Source organism: Dermacentor albipictus, chromosome 10 (genome assembly GCF_038994185.2).
Source record: "Dermacentor albipictus isolate Rhodes 1998 colony chromosome 10, USDA_Dalb.pri_finalv2, whole genome shotgun sequence".
Lineage (NCBI taxonomy): Eukaryota > Metazoa > Arthropoda > Arachnida > Ixodida > Ixodidae > Dermacentor > Dermacentor albipictus.
This window is the reverse complement of record NC_091830.1, coordinates 15,738,003-15,756,542: the sequence shown is the minus strand read 5'-3', so window position 1 is coordinate 15,756,542 and position 18,540 is coordinate 15,738,003. Positions and strand designations below refer to the sequence as shown.

The window sequence follows — 18,540 nt, the reverse complement described above, 5'->3', positions numbered from 1 at the left end:
TTTATCTTCATCGGGCACCACCTAACAAATGTTATCGCACAGTGCAGAACGCGCCTGCATGTGTAGGAAGTTTCTGGAATGTTATCGATGGTTCCATCCGCTGTCTGTCACTGAACCTTGTGTAATCTGGTTGCATGTATGCGCGATGCGAATGGTGTAGAACTTTGTGGAAGACATGCAGGTCTCAGCGATTACTTTGGAACATTCGACGACTGATGTATAAAAGCCGACGCGCTTGACCCGCTGATCAGATTTTGAGGATCGCCGACTGTGTTTGTCGCTGTCGCCATTCTTTAAGTGTAGCCTGTTTTTGTGGGCACAGGTGAGCCCAATAAAATTTAGTTTCGTTTTCCACAGTATAGCTACTGTGTTCTTTATACGTCACTATCATGTGACACTATATATATATAGCTGTATAATTTATTAGAGATGAGGGTTATAATCTTGACAAACTTGATATTATCAGCCAAAAACAAGAGGGAAATTCTTGTTTATTATCACTCATTGCACGGCACCGTCTTTCTTGGCTCCATGGTGTCGTGAAATAGCATACTAGGGTTTTATTGGCCAGAAGCCTCCATGCACTACGCAACACCTGTGGCTTTATGGTTGTTGATCCATCACGATCATCAGCAGTGGATATGGCTAGCACTTGCTGGGCTATATGTAAATAGGTCTATGTAAATCTACAAAAAAAGTTGATGGAGGCACAGGCACCGCCGTAGCTGAACTAGCAAAGCACCACACGCATCATGCGGATGTTGTGGGTACGGCTCCCGCCAGCGGCGAGTTGTCTTTTCTTTCATTTTCATTTCCCTTTTGCTTTATTAGGAACATGAAGGTTATAACCCCTCATTCACAAATAATTCGAAGGTCTCTTTAGAAGGCCTGTAAACGATTTCTACTATGCTTCCTTTGGCTTCATTTTTGTATGCTTCGTATGCCGTATTTACTTGTGTAAGACCAGCCCTCATGTAAGACCCACACCTCGCACTTTTGGGGTGAAAATATTGAAAAAAAAAAAATTTGCCGAAGATTGCGTTTTGAACACATGACATTCAAAATCTTTTAGTACTGTCGCTAAGAGTTTTGAGTGGCTGGGATGTCAAACAGCATAGACAGCACCGAGGACGATCATCTTATACAGTAGGTTTCTGTGAATGATGCAAGCAAAATTGAGTGGTGGAGCAATGAATAATGAAATGCAAGTTGATAGCTGGTGCTAATCTTGAATAAATATGTGCACAGAGTGTAGCAAGTGTTTGTATTATATTTTGTACATTATTTGTGACGTCCACAGCTTTGGCAGTAACTCGTATGCCCAATTCCTACTCCCTGCAAAGATATAAAAACAAAAAAGTGTGCGTCTTTCACAAGTCAACAGGGTAGTTGTTTTTCGTGGTTATACATTTGACATTTTACAAGCATTTTTTTGGAAGGGGAAATAGATGGGAAAGTCGTATGGCATCTCTTGAATGATGCTGTTGGTGACCATCCACAAGTCGTTGTTCTTGAGGCAAGCAGCGTGAAAAAATGAGACTTCATACAAAGGTAAGGAAGACGTACACATTGCTTACAACTGAGTTTTATTACAATCACATAAATGTACCATATACTCTAAACAAACATCTGGCAGAAAATTTAAAAAAAAATAAGAGGAGAAAGTAAAAGGAAACAAAACACAGGCCATTCAATGATGCATATCCAGATATTTCACCTCTGAGGTATGCAACATGATAGATGATTTGGCGACAGCCATTTTAGCTGACTTGTAATAAAAAAATCTGGTACATCCCATGCCCTGTGGGAATCGTTATGTGAAGTAGTGTGCTGGAAGCCTACCAAGTTAATGAAACGAGAGCACCAAGACATAAGCGGATATTTCATGACCTATATGACACTCGTGTCATGTCCAATCATTTACGCTCTTCATACACTCTTGTCAAACTATGCCATTTTTGGTACATAAGAAACAGCCATGAGAGCACCAAGACGTAGGTAGCTGTTTCATGACCTACATGATACACGTCATGACTTTCATCTCATGACGTGTCATACTATGTCAATTGTGGTACATACCAAGTTAACTAAACGACCACGAGAGCACCAAGACGTAGGTAACTGGTTCATGATCTACATGACACACATGTCATGATTTCATGTCATGACCTATCATTTATGTTTGTCATACACTCTTGTCATACTGTGCCAATTGTGGTACATACCAGAACAACCATGAGAGCACCAAGTTGTAGGTGGCTAGATAGATAGGTACTGTCAAAGCGGCAAACGTTCGCCAAGAAATGATTTGCATTTAAAAACGCTTCTTCAATCTCACATCCTGCATTTTCCTTGTACCTAGCCAGCACTATGGTATCAGAAAACACTGGTGCTCGTTTTCCTCACCTTTGCATGAAGTCTTGTATTTTTCACGTTTCTTGCCTCGACAGTGTAATAGCAACTCATGCAGCAAGCCATCCTTCTGAAGTACTTGCTACTCACATTTCTTTATTCTTTTCTTTCACCTTTTCATGACTGCACAGCTAAAGCAGCTTTGTGACAGTGGTCACAGCCTGCTGTCGACGGACGACAGTGGGATGACGGCACTGCACCATGCCGCTCGCTACGGACACAAGGACGTTGTTCGGTATATTGTCGCCAGCGGTGAGTGCGTTTTGTGTGGAACTGTGATAAATGTGGGTGCGTGTCTAAACGAATAAATGTCTGCTAGGGCACAGTAATAAAAATCAGTAGAATTCAACAGCTCTTCTGGCTCTTTAAGCTCGTTAACTGCGACAGGCTCTCATGGTGGACATTGCTGTCACCGCAAGGACAACTTCAGCATGAGACACATGGTGTGATTTTCCATGCGATCTGTCGTACGGCACGTCGTGTGCGACTTGCCGCATGCGGCGATTCAGGAGACATACGAATGAGCGAGTGGCGGGTAGCTCCGCCCAGAACCGGCGGCCCTGCGTGGAAGTTCGGAATGCTGCGTAACTTTGAACAGAAAGTGAAAGCAAACGTATTCGCACAGCTCTCTTGTTTGAAACAAACGATGACAATATAAACACGTCTATGTGAGCCCTGTAGACGTGTTTCCGCAAGGCCGCGTTAGCAGTATCCGCTCCGTTGACAGCCGCCGATGTCTAGGAGCCGGCAGGCATACCTAGCTCACTCGACCTTCGAATCCGACACCGGTGGCGCTTGTGGCACGATCGCTTGCAGCTCATATAACGAAGCGCCTATGTTAGTCGGCACAGTGTGCACATATTTATGTCATGCTTAAACTGCAGCCCATTTGATTTCATTGGTGCCGATGGAAGTGAACGAGCATGCCAGGTGAGCTCGCGTTTGCTGGGAGACGCCGTAGGCCTAGCTTGCCGCCTGTCTTTCTGGGGCCGAGGGCCCTTGCGATGCGTCCGCAGCTCATAATAAAGCGCCTAAATTCGTCAGCACAATCAGTGGCCGAACATTTATGTTTCTCTTAAGTGAAAATGTGGTTAGTTTTACCGGTGCCGTTAGTAGCGATGAGTAAGCCCACCAGTCAGGTGAGCCGCTTCCTATTGACGACTGCTAGTGCGTCTGCACTGACCGTGTCCGAGTAGAAATCACGCCAACGATTTACTATTTTGCACGTTTTATAACATGCACTCGTTCGAGTTCACTTTATTCTATAAGTTATTTCATGTCAGAAACAAATTGTAGCCGAATTATGTGCTGCTGTCAGCGGCGAAAGACGCCCGCATTTCGACCAGGGAGAAAAAATAATACAGACATGATCGTAGCGGCGAGGCGCTCGCTCGCTCGCCGGCCCCGGCCCGCCGGGTCTACCACATGGCCATGACCACGCTACCGGCGCTGTCATTGGCTGCGGTCATCCGACCAATGCAGCAGTCGCATGACAATATTCAGCAAGTTGGTCGCATGCGCGGCTTGCAATTCGGCGCCGCATGTGGCGGATTTGGTTGAGAACCTGTTGAGTGCGACTGCCAATGCGAATGGTCGTACGACCGATCGCACCCGAAATCGCACCATAGTCCACATTCGCTACAGCAGTGCCTGCTATGGCCTCTGAAATTTTTCGCACAGATGTCTCCACTCCTGCAGTGAGTGAAGTATGCAAAACCCTGCATAAATTGCCAAGCCCTAAGGTGTGTGCCAGACTAAGAGAAAAGGAATATTTCTGCTCTTTCATTTAATCCCTAGCTGCTGATCACATTTTTTTTCCAGTTTCCGGGTTGAAATAAATGCCTATGTTGCCTGCTAATTTGCAGAATAGGCTTGTGTCAATCAATGTTGAATAATTTATTCAGGCTACTGTTGACTGGTGCCTAACACGTGCACACTTTTGTTGCAGCGCCGCCAGTGATCTTGGACATTGTGGACAAAGACAGGTAAGTCGGCAGATTGGCTGTTTCCTATTTTCTTACACACAATGGTCTTATCGTAGGTATCCAATATAAGGCTAGGTGTTTTTTGCAGATCCTTAGCTTCGAAATCACTCCTCACCGTATGTGCGAGGATAATAGATTCAGTTAGTGTTTGAATATGGTAGCACCAGCTCCACATTTCTGGCTATCCAAATTTTAGGCGCCAGCACAAATTGTAGCAACTAGTAAACCTTATCAGGGTAGGTAGTACTATATTTTCGCACGTGTGACTTGCACTGCGTTGAAAAATTGGACAGTAAAGGCTGGGTGTGAATTATATGCGAATTTCCCCTTACAGTGTAGCTTCACTGCAAAGCGTACTGGGCTGCCTTGAAGCTACACTGTAAGGCAAAATTTGCGCTGCCGTGAAGTCACACTTCAAGGCGAGATTCATATATAACACACCGATTATTCAGGAGGCTTCTGATAATTCGGTATTTAGGATAATCCCCGCTGAGTCTGAATAACTCAGACTACTCATATCGCCCTGTATTAGTGCAGATACTTAAACTGTCTTTCTGGAATCCCCCAACTGCACCCTCTCGTTATAATAAAATAAATACACTATTCAATTGTCTCACCTTCTGTAATTAGTGCGCCTTTTGCTGCCATTGTACTTTAAACATAGTCATGAATGGCGGTTCATACCTGTGTTTCAATTCTGATACAAAAAAAAAACAACAGAGGACAGACGGCTCTTCACAAGGCGGCGGCGTACAAGCGAAGAACTATCTGTTGCATGCTCGTAGCAGCAGGAGCATCGCTGTCCAAGGCAGACTGCCAGGTAACTTATTACATTTACTCTGTTAATAGTTTCATTTTATTCAGGTATTTCACCGTTATATATTTGCACAATAGCTGAGGATCCTATGGTAAATGTCATCTCTCGTTAGTTGACTTGTGGACACCTAAAAAATCAAAATGCTTTGGCAGCATTTCAGCCAGATAGATCAGGCAAAATATAAGCATTCAACAGACTAACATTTCCATAGAGTTTGACAACTTTAACCACCTAATGTTCAACATTGGGAGAAATGCAGTCATCGCTCAAGATGAAGGACACTATTCAGATGTCTGCTGAAGTCACTCTTAAAATATTTTGTAGACAAAAAAATACTCAAGGTAAATTCATATATCACAAAAACAACACAATACAATACAAAAATGTACGTTCGTGTCTTGGTTTTTATAATTTGGGCAGTGGTTGATTGGCTATGTAGTCAAACCTTGTCGTAAAGAAGTTGCATGCGACACGAAAATACCTTTGTTATACAGTCAGCTTCTGGTTATTCGACCCTTACACGAGTGACGAAATTGACTTTTGTTGTCCAGTGGGTCAAATTAAATGAGATGCAGAAAGAATGCCAAAGCACACCACTGATTCAATTGACAGTATTTGCCTGATTCTAGCACACCCTCGAATGAAACGTACACCTATTTTTTACGTGTCCGAAGTAAAAGACTAATCTAAGCATGACATTAAAACTCCTAAACAAAGTATAAATTATGTCTGCACCCAATTTTTTTGCAAAGAAAATAGGCAGAGGTCTAATATGTGTTGCACAATGGGCAGCCTGTTTTGTACAGTCAGCTTAGCTGTACGGTTTTGGAGATCGGCTCCGCCGCAATACATGCGGGTTTAGTGGTAAAAAATACAAATGCCGTGAAGGCGGTCTTGGTTTCATTTCATTCATTTATTTATACTGTCAGCCCTCTTAGGGCTATTACAGAAGTGGAGAATAAAAACAACAAAAAAAGAAACATAGAATGCGACTGAGTTACAAGCTGTGACTCACAAGGCTTGTCTTAGAATGGAAAAGACGTATGAAATACAACATACAAGAGAAAGTAATAAAGAAACCATTCACAATTTGGCTCTGCATCGTCAAAGACACAATAAGATTCACATGTAAAATAAATGCATACATATTGGGCAATTCACTACGTGTTATTACAAAAAATAGTGCTTTTAAGACTTTCCAACAAGGCAGTTAAGGACATCAAGGTTACAAGAGAGTCTGGTAACAAATTCCATTCTGTATCGCTCTAGGAAAGAAACTGAACTTGAAGCAATCATTGCGGGCGAGTGGAGGAGGAAGGTACATACTATGACGATGCCTCGTTGATGCATTCATAGGAAGCTCAAAATAATCATCAGATTTATTACCTACTTGATTGTGAATAACTTCGAAGAGGGATTTTAATCTGTCATATTTAGTTCTGAGCTCGCATGGTGCTAGATCAGCTAATTGACATAACTCTGTTGGAGAACGGATGCGACAATATTTATAAAATATAAACCTGGCAGCTAGCGTCTGTATTCGGTCAAGTTTAGAAAAGTTGGTTATGGTGTGTGGGTCCCAAACAATTTTAGCATATTCAATAATTGGTCTAAACTAGAGTTTTGTAAGCAAGACATTTAATTTCAGGGCTTGCCCGATTGAGGTTCCGCCTCAAAAACCACAGGGTTTTAAGTGATTTGATGCACACATTTTTTGTGTGTGTATTCCAGCATAAATCTGATGTAAAAGTTAAACCCAAGTATTTGTGTTTTTCAACGTTCTCGAGTTTGTTGTCATCAATGTAGTATGCGTAACTAAGAGTATGCTTTTTACATGAACTAGGCATAGAGACTGATTTTTGCGGGTTTATGGCTATTTGCCAATCGTCGCACCATGTTTTAATTTTTTGTAGATTTGGGTTAAGTTCTTCTTGGTCTTGTCTCGATGGAATTTTGTTATAAATGACGCAGTCGTCGGCAAAGCATGTTTTTCGACCATCAACCTGCACGAAAGGCGGCACATTAGGTGTCATCGTCAGGACAGGGTTGCCATGTTCACTGAACAAAGCAGGCGCTGATAGCCCTTCTAAACCCAATGGCGAGGCGATCCACTTATCGGTACGTGATGTCATCGTAGCTTTGCGCAGTCCTCCATAGGCATCATGCACATGCGCAGCAGCTGAGATTTTTTGGGGCATAGGAAAGGTACCGAGAGGGTTGTATTCAATTGTATTTGTTTGTTTCGTATTCAATTGCACCAAACCAGCAATTCTCGGCCCAATTTTCTTGAAAAAAAAAAGGTGCATGTTAGAATCTGGTAAATACTGTACGTGTTCACTGTTCCCTATGCTCTGCCAAGACGTGCTACCACTAAAGGGCTCGCTGTTGTGGTCACCATAGCACCCAGGTGTGTCTGTGCTGACTGGTCAAGGTTGAATTATATGGCAAAAGCCAATTTTAGGATCTAAATAACGAAAGTTTGGGCCCATAGAAATGCATGAGCACCAGTGGGCGACCTTTGTTGGCATCGAATTAACTGAAAGATTGAATCAACCGGAGTTGAATTACTGGATGTCTGCTGTATCTGATATTTGTTGCTGGCATGCATTCATTACGTGCTGATATTCACAACAAGCATTTTACACCAATCATATCCATGTTTGTTAAATCAAGATTTGACCGTACATTTGGCTGAACAATAATAGATATCTTTTGAAAGAAAATATTGACTCTCCTATGAGCAGGAATTTCATTCATAAATTAATCATATAAGTTTGTTCAAAAGACATAGCAACTTATTTTCAAGCAGCTGCCTAGTGCATTATTTTTTATATAATTGTTAATGTTTTGTGTATGTTTTAGTATGTTTCATTTAGGTATAACGTATGTTAAATGTTTTATGAATTCATTAGAACAAATGAAATAGTTGCCATAATGCCCATACCTGTGGTATTCTCCTGCTGTGCACAAGGTCACAGGTTCAATTGCCAGCTGCAGCAGTGACGTTTCAGTGAAGATGGAATGCAAAAATGCTTGTGTACTGAGAGTTTGGTGGGTATTAAATATCTCCAAATAATGCTCCAAATTAATCCAGACCACTCCTGCTGTTGCATCATTCATAATCTATGGATTGCTTTGGGGTGTTCAGCCTGACAGGCTGGTCTAAATAGCATGACAGGCTGGTCTGAATAGCCTGACAGGCTGGATAGCCTGACATTTACTGGTTGCCGTACTGATTGGGTAGTTTCTACGTTTTTGTTCTTTGTTCTCGTCTGGTAGCGCTGCACGTTGTATCATGAATCAGTGTGTGTCTTTCACCTGCTCAATTAGTTAACTTTAATATGTCTTAATTATAGGCGTTTGTTTACTTCTCATGGTAATAATTATTTTGCTTAGTCATGTCTAATGCGCTCATTGAACAGCGATGGCTCCAGTAGCAGAAGCCAAACTCGGAGGCCATGCTTTTGCTTAAGTACCAAAGGCTCTGGAGACAACTTTTGGCCATCACGTTCTAAGCATTACCTATTGCTGTTTTTAATATTTTAGCAACTTTTTTTTTCTTTGTGATCATTTTCATTGTAGCACTGTGGCATATATTAGCTCGTGGAACAGTAAGTAATGTTGTGCGTGACATTTAAAGGTGCCTTTTCAATAATTTTCCACGACATGTTGCTATCCCCGATGTTTATAACTGTGGTTCATTGACTGCTATGTAGTAGCTGAAAACATGAAGAATTATTCGTCATCTTCTCACTTCTGTGTTTAGGGACAGACAGCGAAGCAGCTGGCTGCCAGAGCCGGCGATGAGGACTTGGCAGCATACCTGGAAAGTAAGTGGTTATGATAGTCTGTCTGTTTTAAACATATATATTTGCTTTCATGAAAGTAATTTGGGGCTGTCTTGAACATTTAGACTTCCGCTGAAGGGTCACAAGAGCTGTAGTATTTGGCTCTTGCTGAGCAAGAGTTCAAGGGTTCAATTCCCAGCCACAGTGGCCTCATTTCGAAGAGGTCTAGAGACAATAGCACTCGTACAGTTTACAGGTGGGCTTTAAAGAAGCTGAAGCAGTCAGAATCAATCCAAAGCACTATGGTGTTTCCTATTAGTCCAGAGAACAAACTACAGGGCTGCTCTCATGACATCAGTGCACAGACTCGCACCTGTCATCTGCTGCAGTTTGGGTGGTGTCCAGGCACCTTCTGCAGTGTTTCGGTTTGTTCAGTCTCGCACCCTCTGCTTGTATACTTATGGCAGTCATCTCGTCTCAAATATATTTTGCGACATCATCATTCGAAAAAATTTATTCAAAGAGCTTATTTTTTAGATGACAATACAATTCTCAAACGCAGCACTACAATGCCAGCCGAAAGATCGCAGACCAGCCTATTGCAGGTTTTCATGCACGGATCGACAACTGCAATAAGATGGCATATAAGAATCCAGTTATGGCACCATACCTGCCACGGCGCAACAAGTATGACACAAATGCTGGCTATATATCACTTCTACAGCAGTTACCTTGATTTTGATCTGCTAAAAGAAGTTTTCTCACAACGAGTAGTGAATGGTATAATATCGGATGTTTGCATTTCTTCACAGAAACGCTCGACAGTAACATGAGGACTTAATTAACACTGCAGTTTAGATTCTACCAGCACCACTTGCTTCTTTGATTGCCTCTCAAAATTAGGTGGTTCTTCACTTGTTGTTTTTAAGTAGCAGTAATTTGAAGTAAAGCTAATTGAGGCTTACAGCTGTTTGCAGAATACGAAAAAGAATGTACCAATATATATTCCCTTCTCATTGCTACACGTTCAACTCACTTGAGCAATTTACTGGTGTTTGCTGCTTGAAGAATAGGCATGACGAATCTGTTTGTCGACCTGACACAGGCTGCTTGGCCCAAATGTTTTAGTGAAATATGCCTTTTGTACTATATGGCTGCAGCCAGAAAAAGGTAGAAGAGTCATTCATTAGTAGTATGGGAGATATTGAAGATATAATTCCCTGGTGGAGGGTCAAAACTCAAGTTCAATGTGTCAGGCGTGTGGTGTCTTCCTTATGAAGGTTTGTGAGGTTCTCTTTTATGTACTGACGAAGCGAATAGTTCTCCGTTTGCAATATTAAACTACACTGGATCAAGACATGGTGAGACAGAATGTGCTTGAATTTTCCTTTTTGAGGCACCCTGAGCTGTGCTGCAGTACCTCGAGTATACTTTAGGCATGGCAATTGGTGCTGTAAAAAGCTGCTTCATGGTTTCAGTTGGAAGTTTTAGTGAACTGGTGGGTTTCGGAACAATGCGTGTCTCGCCATAACGACAATTGATTGCTATCATACGTGAGGGGTGTGCCATATTCTCGATAAAGGCTACTGAGGGCCACCATGAAACATTTCATCACTTGGAATTGATTGGCCCTCAATCTTAACCACGAAACTTTTCTTTCAGGTGATTGCTACTATGGTATTTGTGAATTAACTATGTAAATACTCTACATGACACGCCGTCGTGTTAGCAGCCATGAGCAGTTCTTTCTATGGGGGCCTGTTTCAGAGAGCGGTGAAAGTAGCAGCAAAATTTTCATACGAAATGCGCTCCAAACTCTTTCTTTTACACATTAATAAAGTTGTCATGTTTGAATAGAACAACTCACCAGAGCAATAAGAATCGTGATGACAGCTTCGCTGGGCAGTGTCTTTCTAACACGGATAACATGTTGACACCAAATACCAAGATTTTTCTTCCATGTAAAATGCAATGTCTCAGAGCTAAGTACTAAGGGAATGTTAAATGTTTAGCGAAGCATCATACGCTACTTTACATATGATTTGCAGACATTCTTTTTACGCAAAATTTATGGACAGACACGGTGCATATATTAATTGCAAAACCAGTACATCCCTTCAACACTACATAGCTCGCGATATCCAGGCTGCAAATTTTCTCGACTCAAGCGCTTTTGAAGAAGGAACTGTGGTTCAGGAATCACAGCAGAAAGAAGCCGACACACCCTTCAATAAGTACGGTTCAAACCACCGATACCCCAAGCACACAGGAAGGGAACGCGCACGCGTGGCAGTCGAGCGACCTGGAGTGAGCCAGAGCGAGCAGCATCCTGGCCGTGGCACCACTCGGAACAGGGCGCCACTCCAAGTTCTCGCGGCTAATAGCCCATGTATTGTGTTGGGACTGTAAATTCCACGATTAAGCGAGGTTGAAACTTTTAGACAGCTGAGGCTTAACCGAACCGTTTCCCTCTGCCGCTCTTGGCACACTTTGCAATACCACCAATTTGTTTCCATCACCTTTGTCAACATTCTGTTGAATTGAGCCGTCAAAAGTGCACATCGTCTTTTGAAAATGACGTTTGTGCACTGTGAATAGACAGGACATACAGGAACACATATGAAGTGCACAGTCACTGACTTCCAAGAAGATTGTAACAACTAGCTCGTCAGTGAATTCTTTTGGCACAATCTGTGACCTGGCAAGGGCCCTCTCGGTGACAGCACAGTCTTTGCCATACGTAAGAATGATGAACCCATATCTGCATAGCTGTTACGTATCTTGTGATTTCTGCGGCATCACAATTGCTGTATCCTACCAACGTACAATCATTTGCGTTCTGTCAGTACTAAGCTATACGAATGAAACTTCGAGGCTGACTAAGAATCTTAAGAAGCTAAGGACAGAACAATGTATAATGGAATGAAAAATTGTATGCATAATGTTAAGGAATGGAAAGACAGTGGTTTGGATCACAGAGCAAGCAGGTGTAGCTGATACTTCAGTTGAGATTAGGTTTTAAAAGATGCGAGTTGGGAAAGTAATTTAATGCATAGAGCAGGTAGTAGGTGGTTTATTAGAGTAATATAATAAGTGCGAAGGGAAGAAAAGGCAGTCAAGGATGGCAGATTAGGTGGTGCAATTGTGAATTTTGTACGCAATGGACGAAGTAATCTTATGAATGGCAAGAGTATGATTTGGGATGGATGGGATCCCACACTGGATGTCAAATAGCCTAGCAATGATTTCCGCAGCAAATTACAACTGCGTCATTGCATTTCTTGTCTGTTTAATTTTGTGCCCAGGCCAGGAGCACTTCGAAAGGCTCGTGCAGGATCGGGAGACAGCCGTCTGACGACAGCTGAACGCTGGCGCCCTGCCCCGCAATGACAAGGGCCTCAGCTTTCCCCTTCCTCGGTCGTTCCTGTGGAACCACGAAGCCGACACCAAAGCCACAGCTGCAAGACTGCGTTGAGCAAGCCAGGCCAAGGCTTCAGCCTAAGTGGCAGCCAGAGCTCTTACGTGAGATGCAGCTTATGGGAGAGAGAGAAAGGTTGCGGGCCGCACGAGCTCCACTTAGTCAAAATCGCAGCACATGTTAGGAGGAGGAGCCGAGTCGCGAGACTGTTCTGTTCTGGTCCGACAATGGAAGGAGCCGAAAGAAGGGTGGTACAGGCCCGAGGAGAAGAGAAGGCAGGGTTATGTGGCAGTTTGTAATGTGAGGCCAGAACGGAACATAAACAGTTTATGCAGACCCAGTATGCATGCTTCTTCACGTTAAGAACTTTCACTGATGCAGCTTGTGCAATTGGTGCTTTAGCGTGGTGACTTGTTACGTGCAAGCACATTCACAAACTGGTTTGTGTTTCAGCATTGCATCTTGGAAGTCAGTTATGATCTTAAGTCATCTTAAGTCAGCTTGTGCTTTTATGTTCCATTCTGGCCTGGCAGTGTACTAGTCATTCATGGGGCGTTATGAAAAGGTACTTTTAACGGTTTTATCTTGAAATATGTTTGCAGACTAGTTTTCTTTGCTTCGTGAATTTTCAGATATTCTTTCTAGCCCTCGTTGGAAAATATATTTGGAACATGCTTGCAGATCCTTTGCGGACGACATTCGCATGGGTTCTCAGTGAGCTTACTTGACATGCATAAATAAGCCTTGACAATTTCTCGCGCTCCCGTTCTTGTGACACCATTGACTCTGTATCTGCTGCAGGGAGTGGAAGTTTCGGTTTACCGCTTCTTTGAATTGTTCATCAGTTGGCAGCTGCCCAAGAGCTTAGATATTTGGTGCTTTCAAATGCTGTGCTCCATCGAGCACAAGATGCTTACAAGCTATGTTCACTCATTTACTGAGGTATGTTGTATCCCGATTTAACCGCAGGCTCATAGATCTAGCGATTTGCCTTGCCACTTTTGTCATGTCGCGTGTGAAAACGCTTATTAGAGTTCGGCGATCATGGCAGCGTGGTACTGGTTTCTGTGCAGCTCTGCTTTCTTCACTGCTTTTTGTCTCGTAATGAACAGGCAAAAAGTTCTCATTGTACACATCCTAACGCATATATCTTGGATAATTTGCACACTTCTTTTATGGTTGCACGCCCTTTGCCTCATTATGCGATTCTCAGCAAAACAAGTTTGCCGTGGCGTTTTGAAACTCTTGCACTGTGTTTAAAGTTTTTCACAACCTTTCCAGCTACACCACGGCGGTCCTGAAGTCTTTCACCTGGCTAACCTTACATTGAACATGTGCACACCTTGTCAGTGACGATGTGCAGTTTGTCGTGGTCAAAAGGGAGTCTCCTCTGTTCACTTTAGACTCGTAGAATGCGTTCCTCTGTCACACGTGGATGTGGCGACAGCGGAGGCAGGCAAACGTGCAAAGCCTTCTCAACGTTCCTGCACCATCCTCCTCAACAACTTTGGCCTTAACGTCACCAGCGGCTCCCTCCATGTGGTGGCGTGGAAGGTAATGCCGACAGAATGACGCTAGCGCCTCCTTTGGGCGATACTAGACGAAACCTCGAGTGGTCCCTATGCGGAACAGCCCCTTTCCCTTCATCAAGAAGGAGGGGTGCAGTAGTTTCATTGAAACGTGCTACGCTATATAACGCTCTCGCATTACGTTGTACAATTTTGTATATTTAGCCCTTGTACAATAGCAGCGCAATTGTAGTAGAGCTAGTTGTTTCGACTGCCCCCCTTGGAGGAGGAGAAAAAGAAACACGCATTTTTAACTCCAAAACAATACGTGTTTGACTTTCATGCGGTGCACCTTATTGTTTATTTTATTTTTTAGTCCCCGCAGCAATGGCTGGAGGATGACCAAGGCATTTTTCAGAGGCTGGCAGGCCTTAGCCTTGCCCCTGTGTAGTAGTGTGTCCTCTGTAGGCTTTTCCTTTTGGCCCAGTTGAAAGCTCTTGTCCACGAGCTTCTTGTTGCCAGTAGAATGTGAATGCACAGTCGCTTGTCGCATGTCGAAGGACGAGGGATTTTCGTGTGGACGCCAAGTTTGACCCACCAATTGCAGCTCTTCAATGGCAGCATGCTTTATATGCCTTTGCAGACTGCTATTTTTCGTTGTTGTTATTGTTGCTTACTTTTTTTTTACCTGTGTATATCAATCATTTCTTCCTTCCTCACCAAAGTGACTTGCATGTACTGAAGTTTTTGCTTTTGATGATTTCTGTTGCACTCTTTTGTGTGTCAATTTTTTTTTAATTCACCCGTCTTGATGGCTTCAAGGTATCTGTGCTGGCATTATGTGTGCAGGTTTCTGACATATTACTCTTGAATTGCCTAAATTTTATTGCCTGAAAAAAAAAAAGAACCACTTGAATTGCACTTTAAGGTACTCACATGTGCAGTTCAGAAAATGAAACATCTATGCAATTGGCCACTCCAGGAGGAAATTTGTGGGCTTCTCATGATAAGCCGAAATGGGTACTAGTGCAAATGAATGTTGTTATATTCCACATGTTTTCTTTAGTTCATATGCTTTGACATCCAAGGTCAATTTTGAGGCATCTTATGGAAGCCTATGACATGTTTTAGACATATTGAGTTCTGAAAAATCTCTCAAGAAAGTAGCAATATTGAGTTGGTCTCTTTATCAGCACATTTTCTTGTCACAGCATAGCAATGTTGTCTTCTTTTGTCATTTTTGTGTGCATGGCTGCTCTGTGGGAAGGCTATGGCTTTAATCAACCAAAGGAAGTGAGGATCATTGTAAATTTAACAAAGAAAATATACTTTTGAAACTGGTTTGAATTAACTAGAATTGCTCAATTGTCTGACTTGGGCATTATTGTGAGTCGACTTCGTTTGCACTCAAGAAAGTATTAGCCAGCTTTGGACACAACACGTACAATAATATGGACTCGCCTTGTTCCTTTATTCACAGCTCAGTTGATCTTCAGCTGTACACAAATGGCTGTTAAGACTGCCTTAAGTTCCTACCAGGCTCTTACCAGTTGCTTTCATTTCTTTTCTAATACAAGCTGCTCATTATGCTGCAGTGAATTACTGTCATTCCGCAAAGACGTGACACACCAGTGAATGTATTTATTATTGTGCAGTGCAGCACATTCGTATCAATATTTATAGAACTTGAAAAATCTGGGCGCATGTTCACCAAGCAGTTTCTATACCACACAGCGACTTTTAAAAAAAAGTGGTACCAGCCATTTGTGATAGTCAACATATCCCCTCCAGGTGCCATGTGCATAATTGCGCTCACCAAAATATAGTACGCTAAAACCCAAACCACTGAGAAAGGTACCACAATTGAAAATTTGTTGCAGACATCTTGACACCCTCGCAGAACACACACCTCTGCTTGAAGTTTGAATATCTGTAAGGTGTTTTTGGAAGGTAGACGTTTTGGTGCTTACTCTGTTTCAGTCTGTCATTGTGTAGTGGTTTCACATCATTTCTTGTTTTTCGCAATGTTTTACATCAGGCGTATATTTCGAGAGGCCGGATGGGCCACTTTCCAAATGAGCTAGACACAATACTGTTGATGTTATTGTAACTGACATCTCTGCGGAGAATTTTCACAGGTAGTCCACTTTCTGTAAGCTTTCAATATGTGGCATGATACTAAAGAAAAAATATGTGGTGATACCAAATTTTCAACGAGTAGAATTGATTGGTGCCTGAAGGGGATATAATACTTGGTAACAACCTGCCCTCTGTGCCTCATAGTTCCTGAGAGATGCAAACATTGTAAAGAATTCGCCCCAGCCAGGACGTCATGGAAATCAGCATGTATAATTGGCTGCTGCATCTGTGCAAGTTTTGTTTGAGCTGGACGTACGTGGTGCTGAATTCGTAGGTTGTCACTGACTGAGTTGAACCTCTATATAACAAATTATCAGATATAATGAAATAAACCTGAGACTTCTCATCGATATGAGCAGGTAATGAAGGTGCTCATAATGAATATAACGAAGGCATTTTTGTGTTGGACGTGACTTAGCTATAACAAGGTTTGACTAGTCATACCTTGTTATGATCAAATTACACTTTACATGTAAATTCTTTTGTGATATCCAGTATTCATTATGCACACTATTTGTAGAGTCAAACATTGTTGTAACGAAATAGCATCGATACCTTTGTTATATCCAATATTTGTTACAAGTCTGTTTGTTACACAGTTTTGGCTAAAAGATTTTTTTTATTTATTTCGTTATATCCAGTGATTCATTGTAATGAGATTCAACTTTAGCAATAAGGCTGAACAATTGCAGGCAGGGCGTATGAAATAATACTTTTGTGAATTCGGCCCTTGGTCACTATAGCCGGTTACTATGGACTGCGTTTACATTTGAGCCTAAGGTTCAGGTAATGTTCCTGTTATTTTCTCATTGAGATATCAAAGCTTTGTGAAGTTAAGTTTCCACAAGTGATACTGAGTATATGTAGAAATTGCTTTGTGCTTCCTCCATCATGTTTGTACAATGGTCTCTTAGCTTGCACACATACAATTATATGCAATGTGTTTCTAATACAATTGTTTGTTTGCTGTGTTGTTTAGCCACTTTGTTTCGGCAAGAGATATTGAATCACCTCTGGCCCATGGTGTGATCATCCAAGCATTAACAAAAGCAGTCCATAAATTTGATTGCGTCAATTCACAGCAGCTCATAGAAAGAAGACTTAAACCCGTCTGATATGCGTATACGTTAAATGAAATGACTGCACTTTTACATTGCAGCGTTTTTGAATCGTAGCTCACAGCTTAACCCTCTAAAAGACACCTTGGCAATATCGTAGGCACCACAATAATGTCCATGCAACACGAATTCCTAAGCATTAAGAGCTGTGCTTCAGCCTTTCGTTTTTCGTAAAAATTCGGTTTACGTGAATTCGTTTGGAACTTATTACAGAGTGCGTGGAATGACGGCAGTAGTGTGCTAACAAATGGCTGCCATATTTTCCTTTGACATTTGCAACATATAAGAAAAAATATTTTGTACAAAGAGCTTGGGGATATTTTCTTGCTTCATGGCTATTCGTTCATTTCCCAGTGAAATACTATATCTCTATCCTTACAAAGTCCATTGACTTTGAAAACACAGGCTTTCCAACTCCCTAAAATGGCAGATTTATGATGGTGTAAACCTTTCTCGTTTTGTTCATTTTGCTTTTATGTTGCAATATCTACTTTATGTTCATTTGAGATGAATAAAGAGGCAAAAGAAGCCCTATGAAAATAGTTTTTGTGCACTAATTCTTACTTTGCGATTAAGGAATTAAGGCTAGGGTATTTGAAATAATTCATGAGGAGAATTTAGATTGTCCATAAATGTATTGGCCATTTACAGAATACTGGGTTACAAGAGATGTTTTTGCGAGTAGCCACATTGGTGGCACCATCTTGTGGTGCAGAGGTTAACCACAAAAGACAGAGAGCTAATATTGCAGTGACAAATCATGTTCTGCTTATCTGCTGGTGTGTAAAAGAAGTTTTCAGTAGACATAGTTGTTAGTATGCAGTTCTTTTTCTTTTTGTTTCCTTTGACAATAACACATGTGTGACAAAAAGATTTCGAAAGCATTGTGGTTGGACAAAGCGTCACAAGTTGTCGCCATCAGCATTGCTACTGTTATTCATGGCTATCTTTTCTATCGTCTAGACAGCCTATACTGTGTGGCACTTTCTAAGCCTCTAACCTAATGTCGCATGTTTAGGAGCACTGTGTATACGGTGCTTTTCCAGCTGAATTGGTGGCTAATTCACACTCGCATTTCATGCAGAGGGAGCATTTCACAGTGCATGCAGCTTAATGCCATGTTTGGGCGTATTACCTGCATGTGCTAATTTGCACACAAATAAATGAGTGTATTTCGTCTGTGACAGTACTGGATAAAAACTGGTAATGTAAAATGTGCAGGTACTGGTAATGGTAAATGTACTGGTAATGTAAAATGTGCAGCAATGTGCAGATGGTCTCTTGACTGTACTAAGAAAACAGCATTGTGTGCCATGTCTCGCTGTGTGTGTCACAGGGTGCCACTGTTCAATTGC

General features: G+C 42.0%; 1 protein-coding gene across 7 annotated transcripts in view; it reads left to right on the top strand.

Annotated features, from left to right (window-relative positions):
• The window catches only part of LOC135911496 (eye-specific diacylglycerol kinase-like), a 655,226-nt gene extending 637,501 nt beyond the window's left edge, over nucleotides 1-17,725 (top strand). For 6 of the 7 annotated variants that reach the window (XM_065443827.2, XM_065443819.2, XM_065443823.2 and 3 more), the window contains 5 exons: nucleotides 2,544-2,664; nucleotides 4,361-4,397; nucleotides 5,118-5,217; nucleotides 8,981-9,044; nucleotides 12,308-17,725. In XM_065443827.2, coding sequence (XP_065299899.1) covers nucleotides 2,544-2,664; nucleotides 4,361-4,397; nucleotides 5,118-5,217; nucleotides 8,981-9,044; nucleotides 12,308-12,357 — 372 coding nt within the window. In that variant the 3' untranslated portion in view covers nucleotides 12,358-17,725. Of the gene's footprint in view, nucleotides 1-2,543; nucleotides 2,665-4,360; nucleotides 4,398-5,117; nucleotides 5,218-8,980; nucleotides 9,045-12,307 lie in introns of those variants that run through there. The other variant, XR_010567368.1, reaches the window with a different exon arrangement.
• The last annotated feature ends 815 nt before the right edge of the window (nucleotides 17,726-18,540 follow it).